The sequence below is a fragment of the Lemur catta genome, chromosome 8 (genome assembly GCF_020740605.2).
Source record: "Lemur catta isolate mLemCat1 chromosome 8, mLemCat1.pri, whole genome shotgun sequence".
In the NCBI taxonomy this organism is placed as follows: Eukaryota; Metazoa; Chordata; class Mammalia; order Primates; family Lemuridae; genus Lemur; species Lemur catta.
In genome coordinates, this window is record NC_059135.1 from 30,820,563 (window position 1) to 30,840,978 (window position 20,416).

The following is a 20,416-nucleotide window of genomic DNA, read 5'->3' on the forward strand; positions in this document are numbered from 1 at the left end:
ATTGTTCTTTTTCCTTTTTTAAAAACTTCTCAGACTTGTATGTCCAAAGTTCAAATTCTTGTATGTCTTGCTGATTTCAGCTTTTTCTCCCCTTGAGAAGGCCTAGGGTGGTAATTGTCACCTTCGACTTTTTCATCAGCTCCTATAACTTTTCTCCCAGGTGCTCCTAAATCTGTTGTTATGGCCTGACGCTAAAATGTTTTATTTAAAAGGTTTAGAAAAACAATGTTTTCCTTCAGTATGACTTAATTCTACACTTGGCTTTTCTTGATATGTCTAAATTATTTAATATGGTCAGAAAACTTCTCAAGCTGTTGCTGAGTCATTTGTTCTACTCAAAGTACTAGTTTTTCTTATTCGCATTCCTTTATAATGCACTGTACACTCATGACCCTACATACACTCGTGCTGTGTTTGGCTAATTCAAGTACCGTTTCTTATCAGGTTTGACTTCCAAGTTGACTAAATGAGCTTTCCATGAAAAAGAAACAATCAAAGGTTTTTCTTTACCTTTTGGGTAACTGGCTTAAAAGAAACAAAGATTTTATGCTTTATCAAGATAATTCGTGTCTTGTCTTTATTAGGTTTATGACTAACTAGGAAAACTAAACTTTAAAAGGGGCAAGGTTTTTACATCCCTGTAACTTCCCATACATTGAAGTCTCTTGATGACTAATCACTCTTGGTTAAATAAATGATCATTATTTTACAGTGACTTGTGATTCTATTTTGAACAAATGTTTTAAACTTTTACTATTTGACAAATTTTCTAATATTAAAAATTTCAAATTACTTCAAACTAACTTTTGATATTAGGGCCTCTAAAAGTCCAAGAAAAACATAGAAGGCTTATTTGGTATGTTAAAATTCTAGGGAAAACATTGCCAAATTTGAAATGGTATTTAACTTTCCTTGAGTTACAGTTATCTAAACATGTTATTAATATGTGTTCCAAACTTGTATGAGATTCCTAAAAATCTGATATGTCTTGGTGTATGTTATCAGTAATAATTATGATTATTATGTTAAATTGTTATATGCCACAGAAATAATCAAATTTCCTTTGTGTCTTTCACCATGACTATTTTAAGATTTTTGTCATCCACAGACAATTGTTGTTTTACTTTGATTTTTCTCAAAAAGTAATTTATAATGACTACTTCAAAAAAAATTTCAGGACTCTGATTAGTACTCTTGAATACATGTTTCTGATTGGACTAGGTAAAAAGGCCTCTAATTAAAAAGCTCATGCATTCATGAGGATTGTTAACCCAATATCAAGCAAAACAAAAATTAATTACATGGAACTGAACTGATAGAGGACTAAAGTAGTTCTTTTGTGATTTTTTGCTTAAAACATTACTAATTCTTTATGCTTTCTTTTCCAGAGTCAAGATAAAAATTAAGTAAATAGCGAAGTGTACCTGGTATCTCCAGAATTTGAAAACTACTCAATCCCACGGGCCCAGTCTGTTCTCCATCGCCAATGCCCTGCTGCTAAAACTGTACAGACATCCTCCCTCTGGACCTAGCAACTATCATGGAAGAGGTGGGCGTGTGAGAGGGTAAGGGCCAATTTTGAGGAATAAAATTAGTCCAGACCCTCCAAATCAAGGACCCGCACACAAATGCCTAAACAGCTGGCAAACTGGGGGACTTTGCCTCCTTTCCGTCCATCCCAACCCTAAAAGTTTTCCTGCTTCCCATACACTTAAAAGAGAATTACTAAAGGGCGATCAAGATACATGATGACAGAGCCTTCTTTATCATTGTTCCAAGTTATGGGGTTTACAAATAAAACTAGGATAAAAACTTATCAGCCACCTTAGGCTCAAATGGCTTTAACAAAATGCTTATGTTTTATTTTGCAAATTGCTAGAAGTCTACAACTAAAGCCAGGATTATAGTCATTCAATGTTTACAGATAAGTTAATTTTGTTACCTTGCCTTTGGCATTTTGATTTTTGTTCTTATGTTGCCTAAAAGGGTTCAAAGCATTGGTGAATGCCTGTCCACCTCCATTCCCATCTGGCCCAAAATATTTAAGTAACTGTAAGCCTTTGGCCTAAGTCCCTTAGCCACAGGGATCCCTCTGAGGGCCTGGATGGGCCTAGGCAGGTGGTCACACCACCCTGGCAATGACGGGACAAAATAACAATGCAGACACTGATGCTGCCTCTGGCAAATACTAGCCAAAATGGGGAATTGTAAACTAAAATAAAATTCTAAGCCCCCTAGCCGAGTGAACGAACCCCCTCTTGGCCAAGGGGATCCCAGAAAAACCTTAAACCTGAGTTCCTGGCCACAAAGGTAAGTGAGGTCAGATGTGCCTCATTACGCCCCCTCCCTTTTGGAGTTTAACATTAATGTTCATATAGAGATCATAAGACTGATAGAACAGACTCTGTGACAGTAAGATAATACACCAGGCAAGGATTAAAGTGCTGCTCCAAAACTATAGATACAAGCACTCAGTAACTGCATTACAACATGCGAATACAGGCTCGACGCCCCATTCGGATTCCCCCACAGGAGCCATGGGTACCTTTGGCAGGGAGAACAAACTGACTTTTTAATGGACATGGGTGCAACCTACTCAGTTATTAACACGAAATTGGCATGAAAGGCTTCTCTGTCTATTCCCATTCACTTCTTCCCAAGCCCTATACAGGGTAAAAATTGTATCTGATCTGTCTCAGACTAAGCCCCCTGTGTGTTTTTAGATGTGCCACCCCAGAAAATGGTACAGCTAAGGGGATCACTCCTAATCTATGAACTATAATAGAACCAGAACTAAGAGGTCAATAAACCGAAAAATAAATCAGGATGATTATCATTTCAATATGAGTCAGTTACAGACAAGACCCTCTTGAGGGTTGTGTGCCCTTCAGAGATATATTTTTGTATGCAGTTGGGACAAATGCGATGGCCCTCGCCCTGCCTGGCTAACACTCTTCAGAGATTATGCCTCAAGGGACTCACTGTGACCCCCTTTTCTGTCCATAACAGGTTGGAGGTTGCCCATTGGACCAGTTCCCTAAAATTATTTACCAGAGTGGCCAGTGACCTCCTGGGGGAAATTCCAGATGGAGATAAATATTTATTTGGCTACTCCCTCCTCCCTGCTCATCAACATGTAGTGACAAATTTATCTAAAACTTTAAATGTTACTGCTAATAAAACTGCCCTTGCTCTTGCTAGTCTATGAAAATCATTTGACTCCCTTGCCGAAGTAGTGCTTGATAACCACATTGTCCTAGACTACATGCTTGCAGAACAAAGACGAGTCTGTATGGTGGCTAACACCACCTGTTGCACTTATATTAATTCCTTCTCTGAAAGAGACAAAAGATGCTTACTGACCAAATTAGGCAACAGCCTACCTGGCTCCAGCAAACCTTTGAACATCAAAGCAGGTTTAGCCTAGACACTCTTGGAGACTGGTTTATAGACCTATTTTTTTTTTATTTTTTTGAGACAGAGTCTCGCTCTGTTGCCCGGCTAGAGTGAGTGCCGTGGTATCAGCCTAGCTCACAGCAACCTCAAACTCCTGGGCTTAAGGGATCCTACTGCCTCAGCCTCCCGAGTAGCTGGGACTACAGGCATGCGCCACCATGCCTGGCTAATTTTTTTTTTTATATATATTTTTTTAGTTGACCAGATAATTTCTTTCTATTTTTAGTAGAGACAGGGTCTCGCTCTTGCTCAGGGTGGTCTCGAACTCCTGAGCTCAAACAATCTGCCCGCCTCAGCCTCCCAGAGTGCTAGGATTACAGGTGTGAGCCACTGCGCCCGGCCTATAGACCTATTCTCTTGGATTCCTGGTGCAATCTGGTGAATTCTGGGATGCATTCAGAAATTAGGCTTCACTGTTCTTCTTTTGGTTACAATGATATACACACTAGCAAAACTTATTGTATCATATATTCTGCAACCAAGAGCTGTATGGGTCTGACCACAAGCAACAAAACAAAAAAGGAGATGCCTATGATTGTTGCTCCAAAGAAGGGCCCTAGGAAATATTTCCTTAGTCAGGTCAAACAGTTTCATTCCACAGTTGCCCCTGGTCCACCTCGCCCAGCAGGAATTAGCCAGTGCTGAGACGCCCCTGCCCCAATTCCACAAGATTGTGGAATGAACCTTTGACAGTGGGGAAATTGTAGCAGTGGAAGGGAGGCCTAACACAACTACCTCCATTTTGCTACTGGCCCCCTGCCATAATGTCCTCTAGGTCAAAACCTTCTGCTTAGCTCTGCACAGAGGCTAAAAGAAAGGTAACAACCGCACCTTTTCTAAAACGAATTCCCAGGAAGATAAAACAAGTATAGTATACACACAAGTAGAAATATCCTGTCCTGGATCCTCCAAAGTTAACTGACCAAGAGCAGAGAAGTTTTACAACCACCACAGCCCTCGCTGACTGACGCCAGTTGTCTGCTGTCCTTGGTTACCTCTTGAAACCCAACCTCCCCTTCCCCTTCCCTTAAGATGAAAAGAAACCTAAAGTTCACACTAACTTATGGTGCTTCTTTGGGACATCAGTCCGCCATCTTCTCGGTTTGCTTGCTCTTGGAATAAAAGTCCTTTCCTTGCCCCAACACCTTGTCTCTGGACTTACTGGCAGTCCGCCAGCGAGTGGTATGAACTTAACCTCAGTTACAGTACCATGAAGGATGTTTGTTACATCCGTAACTTCAGACTGTGCCCCGTAACACGGCAGGCCTGCATCTCACAGAAAGGGAAGCCTTAACCAGAGACCCAGAAGGAAAAGCTGGTTTCAGTAAGAGTTTCTCAAATCAGTGTAGGAAGTTGCAAATTACATAAGCTAACTTTCCGGCAGATCAGTTCACAAACTTCAGTGTTCTCTACACCAAATTTTATTCTAATTAAAGGAACAATGCACTGATAAAATTTTCTTTGTAATGTTATTTATTCTATAAGGACTTAAGGCGTATATTTATTATGCAAGACTTGGCTATTTTTAGAAACAGGAATATATTTCTAAAGGAAGGAACACATAACAAAAATCAAAACCTCAATAACGAAGAATGGTTACATGGAGGTGGTATAACTATAGATAAAACAGGCCAGCCACAGTGCCCCATGCCTATAATCCCGACATTTTGGAAGGCCGAGGCGGGAAGACTCTGTCTCTCAAAAAAAGAACTTTTAAAGAATTTTTTAAATAAATAACGAAAATAAAAATATATAGATAATACACATTTGGGGGGCTCCCATGTGAGTTTCTCAAATTTTATGCAATGAGCATATAGTACTTGTGTTGTTAGGAAAAAGGAAATTTAAAAATGCCGATTTTAATGGGATCATCCATGGATCTTCCCTGCTAAGAGCCCTGAGGTCACATGAGTGGTTTCTTGGAGATACCTTTCTATTCTACGACATCAGACATTCGTCCTGAGGTTTCTTGAAGATTCTGATCTCTAACTGTAGGGAGTCTCTGTGGACTAGCATATTTCTGGTGGTAAAATGCTACGTTGAAGCCTTCCTGGTTTTTTATTGACTTTCGTTTTCCCTGGCATGGTAAAGAAATCCAGGCAGAAATAGCGCCATTGCTGACATGAGTTTTTACAAGTTTCTAAGAAAAAGCAAAGGAAAGATCAGAGTATAGTGTGGGGGGAGCAGGGAGAGTGTTACTTACCCACCTTCAGATCAAGTTCCACCAATCTTCTGGAGGTAAATGGTTCTCGAGGAAATTGCCTGAAAACAAAGTTTTAGAGAAATTAGAATCCTTTTGCGCGGGAAGAGAGCTCAAGACCTGCTGGCCGTTTGGTGAAAACTGGATCTTCTGGTCCGATATTAATTTCCTGCTGATGTCATCATTGCCTATCTGCCTTTTTCCCTCCCCTTTTCCTGCATTAAGATAACCCTGACAAACAGCGTCCCCTACTGGCAAATTCACAACTTTCTTTGCCACTGTAGAGCACAGGGTTTTCCCAGGTAAAGCCAAAGGCTCCTGGACATGAATTCCTGGAAGCCACTAAGTGTTCCACCCTTTTCTTTGGGTCTCAGTTCCCTTGGTAAGTGAAAAAGGGAAATATTTATTTTCCTAACCATTTCCTTCCCAAAACTCACTTCACCTTTAAAATAAAACCAAAAAGCTCATGAAATAGTAGTCAATCATCTTGACCATTTCTTAAGTTCAAGCACAAATAAAGAAAATTTTTTAAAGATTAAAAAAAGGGGAGATGATGAACTATAAGCCCATATGGAAGCATTTTCAAGGAACTCAATCAAATAATGGTAGACAAAACTGACAGTGTCTGCTGTCACAGCACATTCAATCCTGTAGCAGAGAGACCTTGAAGACATTATTTCAAATCATGAAAACAGGCCAGATGCGGTGGCTCACACCTGTAATCCTAGCACTCTGGGAGGCCGAGGTGGGTGGATCGTTTGAGCTCAGGAGTTTGAGACCAGCCTGAGCAAGAGCAAGACCCCATCTCTACTAAAAATAATGTAGAAAGAAATTATCTGGCCAACTAAAATACATATATAAAAAATTAGCTGGGCATGGTGGCACATGCCTGTAGTCCCAGCTACTCGGGAGGCTGAGGCAGGAGGATCGCTTGAGCCCAGGAGTTTGATGTTGCTGTGAGCTAGGCTGACGCCACGGCACTCTAGCCAGGACAATAGAGTGAGACTGTCTCAGAAAAAAAAAAGAAAAAATCATGAAAACAATACCAAATACTTACACCACAACTACCGTGTGCCAGACACAGGCTATTCACAAATATTTATTCCTTTCATCATCCCAACAACTCTCTAAGATAGGTACAATTACTATGATCCCTGCTTTAAAATGTGAAACTAAGGCACAGAAAGGTTAAGTAATTTGCCCAAGGTCACACAGTGAGCCAGTGGGAGAACCAAGATTTATCTCTTTCTTTTCTTTTTCTTTTTTTTTTGGAGAGAGAGTCTCTGTTGCCTGAGCTAGAGTGCCGTGGCATCAGCCTAGCTCACAGCAACCTCAAACTCCTGGGCTCAAGCAATCCTCCTGCCTCAGCCTTTCGAGTAGCTGGGACTACAGGCATATGCCACCATGCTCAGCTAATTTTTTTTTTTTTATTTTTAGTAGAGACGGGGTCTAGCTCTTGCTCAGGCTGGTCTCGAACTCCTGAGCTCAAGTGATCCTTCCACCTCAGCCTCCCAGAGTGCTAGAATTACAGGCATGAGCCACCGCACCCGGCTGAGAGCCAAGATTTAAACTAGCAAGTCTGGCTCTAAGTCACAACACTATAATTAAGCTAATTCAAATGTGCAGGGCTCTGGGAAGAGGTACAGTATCTTAGATGTTTTATCTCTGGGAAAAAGCAAGATTTATGATGCTTTGATTAGCAAATGTGTTAAAGTGCCTTTTCCATATCCTCGGCATTATTCAGAGAACTTTTGGTTTTAAAAAAGACAAGCCCCAGATCACATTGCACAACAACTTGAATGTACTTAATGCCACTGAGTTGTACACAAAACATAGTTAAAATGGCGAGGCACAGTGGTACATGGTTATAATCCCAGCTATTCAGGAGACTTAGGCAAGAGGATCGCTTGAGCCTAGGCGTTCTGGGCTATAGTGCCCTATGCCAATCAGTTGTCCACACTAAGTTCAGTATCAATACGGTGACCTCCCAGGAGCAGGGACCATCAGGTTGCCTATGGAGGGGTGAATCTGCCCACATCAGAAACAGAGAGGTCAAAAATCCTGTGCTGATCAGTAGCGGGATTGTGCCTGAGAATAGCACCTGCCCTCCAGCCTGGGCAGCACAGTGAGACCGGCTCCCTTTAAAAAAAAAAAAAAAAATTAAAATGGCAAATTTTATGTTCTGTATATTTTACCACAATTTTTTTTCAAAGTAAAGAAAAACAAGCCCTAAGTCTTGGTCTTCTATTCTTGTTCTTAAAAATATTTCATTCCTTGGGCCATTTGGGGAGACAATTTGGTGAAACTATCACTCTCTCCAACCCTGTTCATAAAGTACATGAACTCTTTCAACCTTGATTCAATAGTATTAAATATTGAGCAAGCATTTCTTGTGTGTAAAGCACTGAATTGGGCACAGTGAAAGCAACAGTGAGTAAAACACAGTGCCTGCCTTCCATAATAAGTATGACTACAGGGACTGCCCTTTCCAGACCCTTATTCTCTGATGAACTCTCACACAACTCTCAGCCTCGCTTGGCACTGTTACCCACATTCGATAGACTAGGAAACCCAGGTTCAAAGAGGCAAAGTATCTTCCCACCATCCCAAAGCTAGGAAGAGGTGGGAATTCAGGTTTCAAACCCAGGTCTCCCTGACTCCAAATCCCATACTCGTAATCCCCAGGCTTCTGCTACTTGTAACTCAGGTGATGTAATGTGTTACCTGTAACTACCAGGCAGGGTGTGGTGATGCCACAGGAGCGCCAAGGAACAGGGGATGACTCCAGGCAGGGCTTCCCTGGAGAAGGAGGTATTTGATCTAGGCCCGGAAGGTACAAATAGAATAGAGGCACCGGAAGTAAAACTTGAACTTTTATCCTAGTACTCCTCCTACTCCAGGGAAATACTTGAAACAAGTTGCAGAGGGGAGATGGTGTGCAGTGTGGATATTCGTACTCCCACTTCCTCCCATTTAGAAGGCAGTTACTGGGGGCATGCTGATTGTGAGTTGACCGTAGTAGAATAAACACTTCCTAACTATCTCTTTCCTGATTGGTTACAGTCAGAGAGTCTACTTGGGCCGATCAAAACCTTGGCAGACTTTGATGGATGTGGGTGTCTACTACTGCTCTGGGGACAAAGAGGAAACCCTGGACTGTTTCTCTTTAGTTTCACCTTGGAAGGGAGTGGGGGTAGCAGCGGTTGGTTTTCTTTTCCATCCAGGCTCTGGTCCAAGATCCCCCCCCCCCCCCCCCCCCCCCCGTGCTAGAGGAGACTTTATAAGAGGAAAGGCTCCTGAACGAGGGATTGGCATAAGTGCTGGGGCAGGGGGAGGGAGGACGGGCTGGAGAAGACTCAGCGCACTGAAACTTCCACCCCACCCTCTGAGGGGCCCCCAAAAGTCCTGAGGTAGCAGGTCCTTTAGATTGGCCACCCCCAACTTCCAGGACTCCCTTCCCCTCTCCTTTATCCATACACTCCAGGCCATCCCAGAACCGGTCTGATGCAGTATAAGGGAGTATCGTGAAGCTAAGTTCCAAAAGAGGAGATTTTTTTTTTCTGGTCAGTGTTCCAGCAGAGATTTGCAAACAGTGAACTGGCAGGAGACTGCAGCTACACAAGTAAAATGCCACCCAGTTTGTGTTCACTGTACGGTAAAAGAACAGAGACAGCGAGGTAATTCTGGGGGGAGCAAAACCTCAAATCTCCATAAGATGGCGGTATTTCCTAAGAGAGTTAAATTAACAACAGCTTGGCTAGGGAACTAGGTGGATGTGGTTAAATTTGAGTACAGTATTTTTAATGCTGATTTAAAAAAAAAAAAAAAAAAAAGAACCAAAGCAGAAAGCCTTTTTTTTTTTTTCCATTCAGAGGTTAGTTTGTTGTTTCTAGGACAGAAAATAGAAAGAAAATTGTCTTAGAATTTGATTTGATAATTTTTCAAAAAGGAAGCATATTACTTAGCCACGTCTATAAAAATCTACAGTGAGGCAAGTGACAAGAAATGTCACTGATATCAATGTATGTAAAAAGTAGTTCAGTTAAAGTAGAAATACATCCTAAATTAATCTATGAAAACATATTCAGTGTAATCACCATATCAAAATCTCAGGGGCCCTTTTTACATAATTTGGCAAGCTGATCCTAATGGTTATATGGAAATGTAAGGAAACATAAACCCAGTATAGCCGAAACAATTTTAAAAAAGAAGAACAAAGGTGGAGGGCCACACATCCCGAGTTCAAAACTTACTACAAAGCTACAATAATCAAGACAATGTGATACAGGCATGGGATAGACAGATAGATGGATCAACAGAATAGAATTAAGAGTTCAGAAATAAACCCTTACATTTGGGGTGAGAGGGGAACGGAAGATGAGAAATTACTCAATGGGCACAATGTATGTTATTCTGGTGATGGGTACTCTAGAAGCTCTGACTAAGCCATTACACCATCTATGCATGTAATGAAATCACAATTGTACCCCATAAATTTATACAAATAAAAATAAATAAACCCTCACATTTATAGTCAGATGATTTGTGATAAGGATGACAAGAGCATTCAATAGGGAAAAAATAGTCTTTTCAATAAACGGTGCTGAGACACAAGTAGGAGATTTGGAATGAGGCTTTTTTATGTTTGGAGTGTATCGAGTTTGAGATGCCAGAGGGAAAAGTAAGTGGAAAAGTCTGCCGGGAAGTTGCAAAGCAAGATTGGAACTTGAAGAGGGGAGTCTGGGCAGAAATACTCATTTGGAGTCACTGGCATGGGAGTAGTAATTGAAGCCACAATGTTGTCAAAGGGAAAATATAAAGAGAGAAAACAAAAGAGTGATCCTTGGGAAGGAACATCCACATTTGAAGATCCGAAGGAGAGAGAGATCAAGAAGTCCTTGATAGAACTTCTACAGCGGAATACCCTGGAGAGGTAAGGTGGGAACAAGGATTCCACAGAATCTAAGGACCACTGGTTTAGTAGCTGAGGTCAACGTCATCCTTGGATCTTGAAGATTTGGTAGAATGGTTAAGGTGAAATTCAGATGCCAGGGAAGTATGACGTAAACGGGAAAGGAGGAAGTGGAGAGTGTAGACCCGTCCAAAGTTTACATAGAACAGAGACTTGAAGGAGAGGGAATTTATTGATGGAGAAGGTAGAGCTTGTTTTAGACTAAAAGATCAAGGCTAAGAAAGGAAGGGGAACTCTAGATCTGGGGTGGAAAGTCCTTAACCAAATAAGGAGAAAAAGATGTTTTTTGTACCATTATTTAAACAGTGAAAAATTGTGAATGACTTAAATATCATATAAAGATACATAGATATCAACAAAACCACAAGAATGGAGAGAGAGAATAGTATTAGAATATTATGCCATGTATAAATAATTAGGTGTGTTTATATATTAAAGACAGTAGACTTTTTTTTTGCAATAAGTATTTTTTATTTTATTTTTTAAAGTTACAATACTATAGCTCTGTGCAAATGAAACAAATAATACAGTTGAGTTTATTTAAAATCCTCCACACTCCTCCAGCATGGTGTATATTCTAGACTTAATATAAAGCAATAGTGATCGAGACAGTGTGGTGGGCCAGGCGCGATGGCTCACAGCTATAATCCTAGCACTCTGGTAGGATCGCTTGAGCTCAAGAGTTCAAGACCAGCCTGAGCAAGAGCAAGACCCCCTCCATACTAAAAATAGAAAAATTAGCCAGGCATCAGGGCGGGCACCTGTAGTCTCAAGTACTGGGGAGACTGAGACAGGAGGACCGCTTGAGTCCAAGAATTTGAAGTTGCAGTGAGCAATGATGATGCCACTGCACTCTAGCTGGGGCAACAAAACAAGACTCTGTCTCAAAAAAAAAAAAAAAAAGTGTGGTATTGGTGAAAGTACAAAGAGATCAGTAAAACTCAATAGAGAGCCCAAAAATTGATCCATACAAGTAAAATAAACTGATCTTTGAAAACAGAACAAAGGCAATTCAAGGCAGAAAAGATATTCTTTTCAATAAATGGTGGTGGAATAAGTGAACATGCAAAATATGAGTCTAGACACAGAAAGACCTAACACCTTTCTCAAAAAACCAACTCAAAATTGATTGTAGACCTAAATGTAAAATGCAATACTACAACTTCTAGAAGATAACATAAGAGAAAACCTAGGTGACCTTGGGTTTGGCAACAATTTCTTAGATAAAATGATAAAAATCAATGAAATAATAAATTATACTTGATTAAAGTTAAAAAATCTTGCTTTGTGAAAGGCATTATTAACAGAATGAAAAGACAATATAGACTGGGAGAAAATATTTGCAAAGCATATCTGATAAAAGACTTGTATCCAAAATATACAAAGGACACTTAAAAATCAATAATAAAAGAATGAACAAAACAATTTTAAAAGGACAAAAGATTTGAACAGACATCTCAACAATGTATACAGAAGGCAAGTAATCCTATGAAAAGATGCTCATCTTCATATGTCACTAGGGAATTGCAAAATAAAACAGTAAGATACTATTAATATTACATACCTATGAAATTGGCTAAAATCTAAGACACTGACACCACCAAATGTTGACAAGGATATGAAACAACAAGAACTCTGCAAAATAGTAGTCACTTAGGAATACAGTTTTGCAGTTTCTTGTAAAGCTAAACATAGGCTTACCATACAATGCAGTGATTGCTCTCTTAGGTATTTACTCAATTGTGTTGACAGCTTAAGTCCACACAAAATCCTGCACACAAATGTTTATAGCAGTTTTATTCATAATAGTCAAAAGTTGCAAGTAACCAAGATGCTCTTCAATAAGTGAATGGATAAAGAAACTGTGGTACTTCTATAATGATGGAGTATCCACACAAAATCCTGCACACAAATGTTTATAGCAGTTTTATTCATAATAGTCAAAAGTTGCAAGCAACCAAGATGCTCTTCAATAGGTGAATGGATAAACAAACTGTGGTACTCCTATAATGATGGAATATTCTTCAGCAATTAAAAAAAATTAGTTACCAAGCTAAGAAAAGGCACAGAATAACTTAAATGTATACTGCTAAGTGAAAGCAGCCAGTCTAAAAACGTTGCATACCGTATGATTCCAACTACAGTATATGATATTCTGGAAAAGGCAAAATTATAGAAATAATATAAAACATCTGTGATTGCCAGGGGTCTGCTTGAGGGAGGAGGGATGAATAGGTGGCACACAGGGCATTTTTAGGGCAGTGAAACTATTCTGTATGACACTGTAATGGTGGGTACGTGACATTATATATTTGGCAAAACCCATAGAACTGTACAGTACAAAAACTGAAACCTTGGACTTTAGTTAATAATAATGTATCAATATATTGGTTCATCAATTGTAACGAATGTGCCACACTAATGCAAGATGTTAATAATAGGAACAAGGTGGGTGCGGTGGGGGGCAGGATATGGGATATCTTTGTATTTTCTGCAAAGTACAATATTTCTGCAAAGCTAAAATTTCTCTCAAAAATAGTCTCTTAACAAAAGCAAAAAAAGAGGGGGTAAATATTTGTGAGGAATGATTAATGGAGGAATGAATCAATTCTAATCTCTTTTTTCTTTTTTTTGTTGAGGTGAAATTCACATAACATAAAGTTAACCACTTTCAAGTGTACAATTCAGTGACATTTAGTAATGCGCTATAGAAACGATCCCTTAAAGTACAGTCTTTACATTTAGTAAATGCACACTGTTGTGAGACTATCATTTCTATTTAGTTACAGAACATTTTCATCACCTCCAAAGGAAACTCCTTACCCACTGCGGGGAGTGGGCTCTGTGGCCAGCAAGTGCAACGGAGCAGGCTTCTGGGAGTTGAAAGAAGAGACCAGTTCTTTATTGTCAGGGAGGGGGGATGCAGCCACTGGCGAGAACATGGCGAGCACTTATATATGGCTCAGAACAGTAGTGGCAACATGCCATGGGAAAGTGTGATCACATGGGTTCACATAGGAGATAACACCTTGGTTACGTAACTGTGCTAACTCATGCCTCCCCGGAAGGCCACCTGAAGACATGACAGCAATCATTTTTGTTTGGCCTAAGAAACCTATTGTCTATACAGATGAATTTCCCTTACATCCATTAAGCAGTCTCTTCCCATCCCCACTTTGTCCCCAGTTCCTGGCAACCAGGAATCTGTTTCTATGGATTTGGCTATTCAAGATATTTCATATAAATCACATCATACAATATGTGATCTTTTAAGTAAACGTCCAGAGTTAGGGGAGGGGTTTCAGTCTAAAGATGGCCGCCACAGCAGCGAAGTGTCTGGCCCTGCATACAGTATTAATCGGCTTGTTTCCTTTTGTTAGAAAACTTCCTTGAACCACTGTGTCGAGTGAGCTGAGAGAACTCTTTGCACAATTTAGCCATATATGAAGGTGCTTTGTACCTTTTGACAGACTGGCTTTCACAAAGGCTTGGGTTAGGTTCAGTTTTCTACAGAAGAACTTCAGAATGCAACACAACAGGAAAATTACATCATTGCTGGAGTAAAACTCCACGTTCAAGCTCAAAAATCAAAAGTTTTGCAAGGAAATCAAACATCTGATGGAGAGAAAGATTTTTAAGACTATTCCTGCCTATTAAATAAAGTTAACATAACTGAAATAAAAAAGAAAAGTCCATAGGTAGGTGGTCTAGGGCTGGTATGGTGATTCCCCTCCTCAGTGTCTTCATCCAACAAGGCTTCTTGCTGCTCACCAGATACCCCTACAGTGTGGCCCTTATCATTGCAGTTCAAGATGGCAGCTAGAGCGGCAGCCATCACAGCCACATTCTAATGGACAGATGGAAGAAGGGACAAAGAAGGAGCAAAGGGCAAAAACCAACTGTCTTTTAAGGATAGTTCTTGGCAGCCACCATGTGACAGACATTTCTGCTTACTCTTCTCATTGGCTAGGGCTTAGTCACATGACACATCTAGCTAGAAGCTGAGGCTTGAACTAGTGGACTGTATTCTGTGAGGCTATATGCTCAGTTACAAATCAGGGTTTCTGTCAGTAGGGAAAAAGAGGTGAACGAATATTTGGGGACAGCAAGCAGCGTCTTCCATACAGCCAACTTGACAAGGCTGACCTCAAATTCTGACCTGTTGGTGGCATAAGACACATGCTTAATCCTGAAAACATGCTCCTAGAATCTGGGAGGAGAAGAGATTCCCATTTCAAACAAACAATGCAGACAGGAGAAGGTGTTCAAGTGACCCCTACCATGGCCCATTCATGCAAGAAGATGGATGGATGGGACTGGGGGCTGGAATGGAGTTGGGATTGAGCAGCCAGTCCTCACAACCGGTGCCTCAGAGAACTGCCCTGAAGGCAGGGGCCCTGCTACTGAAAAGACAAGGCAGGGATGAGACAGGAGTGAAGACAACTAAGAAGGGAAGGGCAGTTTCATTAGCAGTGAGGAAGCAACTAGTCAAAAGTTGAAGGGAATGAACTAGGCTTTACTGTAAAACCAATGTTCTCAAATACACAGATTTAAACAAGAATTTGGAAAGCAGAAAAGAAAAAATATCAGCCTTGGTTCTGACATCCCTATACCACTTTTGGAATATTTTTTTGTGGCTTCTTCTATTCCTATGAAAGGTATTTTGTTTTATTTTAGACACAGATACTGTAAACATACCAGATACACCATTTGGTACTCTGCCTTTTTCAGGTAACATTAATATAGGAGCATTTTTCATGTTATAACATTCTTCATGGAGGCCATATTGTGAACTGGTTAAGCGTATGGGCCCCAAAGTGACTCTCTGTACGGCTTGAGTTCATATCCCAGTGAGGGTGACCAGGGGTAAGCTGCTTAACCTCACTTTGCCTCATTTTCCTCATCTATAAAGTGGGAAAAAATAAACATGAGGACAATAATACCTATCTCATAGGGCTGTTCTGAGGAGTAAATGAGGTAATTCATGCAAAATGAGCTAGTAACAGCACAATTAATGTAAGCTATTGTTATTTGTACATATAATTTTAATGGCTACATAAAATTCCAACCAGTGAACATCTCATCATAACCATGTCCCTAGTACTGAGCACTGGGCTAATTATCAGTATGGGGCTATTATAAAGTTTGAAATATTTTAGTGTATTTATCTATTTTATATTTAGGACTGTTGACTTAAAGAAATGTCTTAAGAGTCTTAGTGTATATTTTAGAACCTGTTATTTCAGCTGGGTTGTGGGTATATAGGAATTCATCATCTTGTTATCCATATATAATTTTCTTTCAGTGTGTCTAAAATATTTCACTAAGAACTATACTCAGTGAAAAATAAGAAGAAAAGCATTCAAGAATCAAATGTTGTGTACAAGTGTCAAAGAAGGAATCAAAGATTCTATTAAAGTAAGATAAATAGCTAAAAGACAAAGATGGGGCCTTCAAGGCTCTCCACACTCTGACCACAGCTATCTCCTGCTCGCTACACATCATTACTCACACCTTCTCACTCCAGCTAGAAGTTACACTCAAGGCTGCTAAAACATGCCCTACATTTCTCCTGTCTGCTCCTTCACTCAACTTGTTTCCTCTCCTACAACACGTTCTCTTCTCTCTCTCAACCTGCCCAAATCCAATCAACTTTCCAAGGTTTGGTTCCATCTTTCCACAATAACCCCTCCATCGTGTGGTCTCATTAGCAGCAGCTGCTACATGAATGGCATTACCAAAGCACAGTCATAAAGAATCTTTCATTTCATCCTCAGAACAGCACTGTGAGGTAGGGAAGGGAAGGCAAGGCCTCAGTCCTCCCATTTGGTCAGCCTGGGCCTCGAGTCACAAACTCTCTTCACTCTACACCGCAGCCCTCATTCGTGAGCAAAACACACAAAGAAAACACTTAGCACTCTTCTCGTTGGGACCTGGGAATCCACCGATGCCTGGTATTAATAAAAACAATGTAAAAGAAACGCAAAAAAGTGACAAGAGTAAACAGACAACACAGCATAATTTAATAAATGATTGTTTAAAAGGAGGGAAGGGAGAGGAAAGGAAGGAAAGAAAATATGCTGATGTGCCACGATCTGAATTTTCCCCCACCAGGCAGATGGGATAAGGCAAGGAATATGGCCATGCTGCCTCTCTTCAGGGAGAGGGTAGGGGCTGGAAAGGTAGGACAGTGACTCTCACAAGCAGCAGAGAGGTGTTAGATGCCTTCCCTGTAATGCATACTACACAGTTGCAAAGTTTGTTCTAATTTCTAAAGAATGCCAGATCACAAGATTGGTTGTTAGCATTCTAGACTTGGCACTAACACTGATTTTGTCTGAGATTTGGGAACATCTCAATAGCTGTGTGTTTCAGTTTCTTCAATCACAAAGTGGTGTTCTTATTCTATTGGCACCACTGTGGTTCACTACCCCGAAGGGGAGCTCCATGCCCCACTTTTTCCTTACTAACAGAACCCCAGTTTTTGGAGACCATGTGCCTCAGAGGCTGAACCCATTCTCAGTCCTGTGGGAATGAATCTGGACAGGGATAAGCCAACCATGGTAACTCCACTGCCTCTCCCAGTGATTGGCTTAAGAAAGAACATGTCATGTGACTGTGGCCAATGAGAGGTGAGGGGAGGTAACACTTGGGGAGGAGGGCTTCTGGGAAAATTTTCCTTTTAACTTCAGAAGGGACAAAAGGAAGATGTTTTCTCTTCTGACGTTTGGGTGTGATACTTGGACCCATGGCCATCTTGTGACCATTAGAGGACAAATCTGAAAATAACAGCTAAAATGCAGAGGCTGCAGAGAGAAAATACCGTGTTGTTGATGATACCATTAAGGCAATAAATAAAATCTAACTAAATACAGCTCATCTAATCAGATGATAGACTCAGGAAAACCACCTTGGAAGGCACACTCCAAGTCTTGTATATCAAACCCTTAATCACAGACTATCAATTCTTGTCCTAAACTTAGAGAATTTGAGAGCTAATCCTGAAAAAGAATAGAAATGTAAAGATAATTAAGAAATAAATCTAAATACATTGTACAAATACTTTTGTAACCAAGTGTACTGATAAGCTTTGTAATCATTGTATACTATTGCTGTTTCTCCATGTTTTGACAAATATTCAAAACATTTCAGAAAATCCAATATATTAGACTTGTGACTTGTGGTTTCAGTTGAATGAATAAAGTGACTAAATTTATCATCAATATTTACATGTAGCAATTTAGTTTGCTAAATGTATCAAGTTTTACTTATTGGTTATTTCAGCAATATATAAATACATAAAACTAAAAAGATAAATAGATACTATGGGTTTTTCGTGTATTTGCAATTTTGGAGTGAATCAAAGATGCTATACATGGCATTTTTAGGCAAGTTACTTGCAGAAGTGGCAGTGATCCCACCCCAAAAGCAAGAGCACTCTGCTGTTTTGGTTAACTATAAGCACCAGAATAAATGGAAAACACTAGTCACAAGGTCTGGATAGGACAGAGAAGGTTACCAAAGGTGCCAGGTCATTAAGATACCTTTGAAATGCTTTCCTTCTGTAATAATTAACAAGGGGTTCTGGTTCATGAAACCAATATAACACATTACATCCCACTGAGCCCCTAAGCAAAGGTACCCTCAGTTACCTCATTAATATAGTGGTGAGTAAAACAAAAAGAAAAAGAAAAATATACCCTCAGGAGTCCTGCACTCATTAAAACAACAAAAGCAAAATAACTTTAAAAACAGAAATAATTGCCTATTGTATCTAAAAACTGGTTCTTCCAGTCTTTTCAGCCTTGTCCTATGATCATGGCAAAACATATACAAATATAAACACAGATGCACACGTTAAAACTAGCTTTAAAAAATGTGAAAATAAATAAATAATAATAAACAACTCTAATGAGGTTTTTTTTGTTTTTTCTTTTTGAGATAGATTCTCCCTTTGTTTCTAGAATACAATGGCATGATCATTGTTCACTGTAACCTCAAATTCCTGGGCTCAAGTGATCCTCCCAGCCCAGCCTCATCCTCCGGCCTCAGCCTGTCCAATAACTGGGACTATAGGCTCATGTCACCACACCTGGCTAATTTTCTATTGTTAGTGGAAACAGGCTGGTCTTGAACTCCTGAGCTCAAGCAGTCCTCCTACCTCGGCCTCCCAGAGTGTTAGGATTACAGGCATGAGCCACCGCACCCAGGCTCTAATGATATTTTAAACAATGGTTCTCTTTTAGGTTATGCCACCAAATCAGAATATGAAAGGTTACTTGATTAGCTGTAAAATGTCACGAGTCCCTAGAAGAATGGACAAGGAACATCTAAATCATAAGGCTGCTGCTATTACAAACTGAATGTTTTGTCTACCCAAAATTCATATGTTGATATCCTAATCCTCAATATGATAGTATTAGGAGGTGAGGCCTTTGGGAGGTGATAAGGTCATAAGGGTGGAGCCCTCATGACCAGGATTAGTGCCCTTATAAGAAGAGACACATGAGAACTTGTTTCCTCTCTCTTCCCTCCCTCTCTCTCTCTCTCTCTCTCTCACCTTCCTCTCTACTCCCCTCTTTTTCTCTCTTTCCTCTCTCTCTCTCTCCCCCCTCTCTCCTTACTTTCTCTCTCTCCTCTCTCTCTCCCCACCCCAAGATTGCTGGACTGAGAAAGACTTCTGATTTTTCATTTGTAAGAGAAGATGAGCTTCTTTCTCAGTGTGTGTTGCAGCCAGACATAGTATTTCTCCTTAGCAGAAACTCTGCTATTCCAATCATACACACTGTCATTGAGTTCAATGTGGAGATCCACGAGTGGGCGTTTTCTGTAGGAAATAAGGAAGACAAAATTTAATGCCATGCAAATATCAAAGAGAAGACAGACTGTCATTAGGGCGAAATGAGCCAACAGATGTGAAAGTGCTTTGCAACCATTCCTTTCTAAACGCTCCACAAACTGCTCTGTGAATGATCTAAACCAGTTCACAGGACTCTGGCCTGGTGGCCACTGTCTTCTCCATCAAGGAACAGCTGAGTTTTACTACGCTGAGAACATACCAGGCATATGCTAACCCACCTGGATCATCTATGCGAATGCAGAATGGACATAAAAGGCCAATAATACCACTGGCCCGTGGAGCACTGGCCTTGGAAGCTGAGTCGCTCCTGCTCTAGCCCTCCCCTTCCCACTGAGTCACTATTGAGGAGGTGGGGAGAGAAGGCTATGAGATTTATTCCCAGGGTCCTCAGAGCTACAGCCCAGAATGCATTGATAGGTGGCTCAGAAACATCACTCTAATTGTAATTAGGGGACAAGTGAATAAGGCCAGTTAATCTTATACTTGAGGTACACTGTGGCTTCATTCAGTTTAAATGAAAACCAAGACACTGATGTTTCTCTTAGAAATGTATTCTTGCCAATAAACATAAAAAATATTTATATAACAAAGACCTGCAGACCTGAACAGTCAGATACCACTTTTCACCTATCAGAATGTCAAAACTTGGGGAAATAAAGCGCATGCAATGTTGGTGAGAATTCAGGGATGCAGCCACTCTCATGTGAAGCTAATATGATCATCCCAGAGGACAATCTGGTAAGATGCATCCAGTCTTGAAAAATGTATGTCCTCTGACTCAGTAATTTTGCTTCTGGAAATTTCCCGCAAGAAAACAATTAAGTATAAGCTGCAAAGATGTCTAATATTATACTTTCTTTGTATGAAAGCAAAACACTATCCAACAATCAAAGATTGATTATGGAAATTAAGATGCAGTCTTATTATG

At 40.2% G+C, this 20,416-nt stretch overlaps 2 protein-coding genes across 12 annotated transcripts in view; both read right to left on the reverse strand.

Moving 5' to 3' along the window:
• CASP10 (caspase 10) overlaps positions 1 to 5,911 on the reverse strand; it is a 37,738-nt gene extending 31,827 nt beyond the window's left edge. Inside the window, exon 1 of one of the 2 annotated variants that reach the window (XM_045559751.1) lies at positions 5,664 to 5,911. The gene's annotated coding sequence lies outside the window, so the exon portion shown is untranslated. Of the gene's footprint in view, positions 1 to 5,659 lie in introns of both variants that reach the window. The other variant, XM_045559750.1, reaches the window with a different exon arrangement.
• Positions 5,912 to 19,208: 13,297 nt separating this feature from the next.
• CFLAR (CASP8 and FADD like apoptosis regulator) overlaps positions 19,209 to 20,416 on the reverse strand; it is a 44,677-nt gene continuing 43,469 nt past the window's right edge. For all 10 annotated transcript variants that reach the window (XM_045559754.1, XM_045559752.1, XM_045559753.1 and 7 more), the window contains one exon: positions 19,209 to 19,455. In XM_045559754.1, coding sequence (XP_045415710.1) covers positions 19,317 to 19,455 — 139 coding nt within the window. In that variant the 3' untranslated portion in view covers positions 19,209 to 19,316. The remainder of the gene's footprint in view (positions 19,456 to 20,416) is intronic.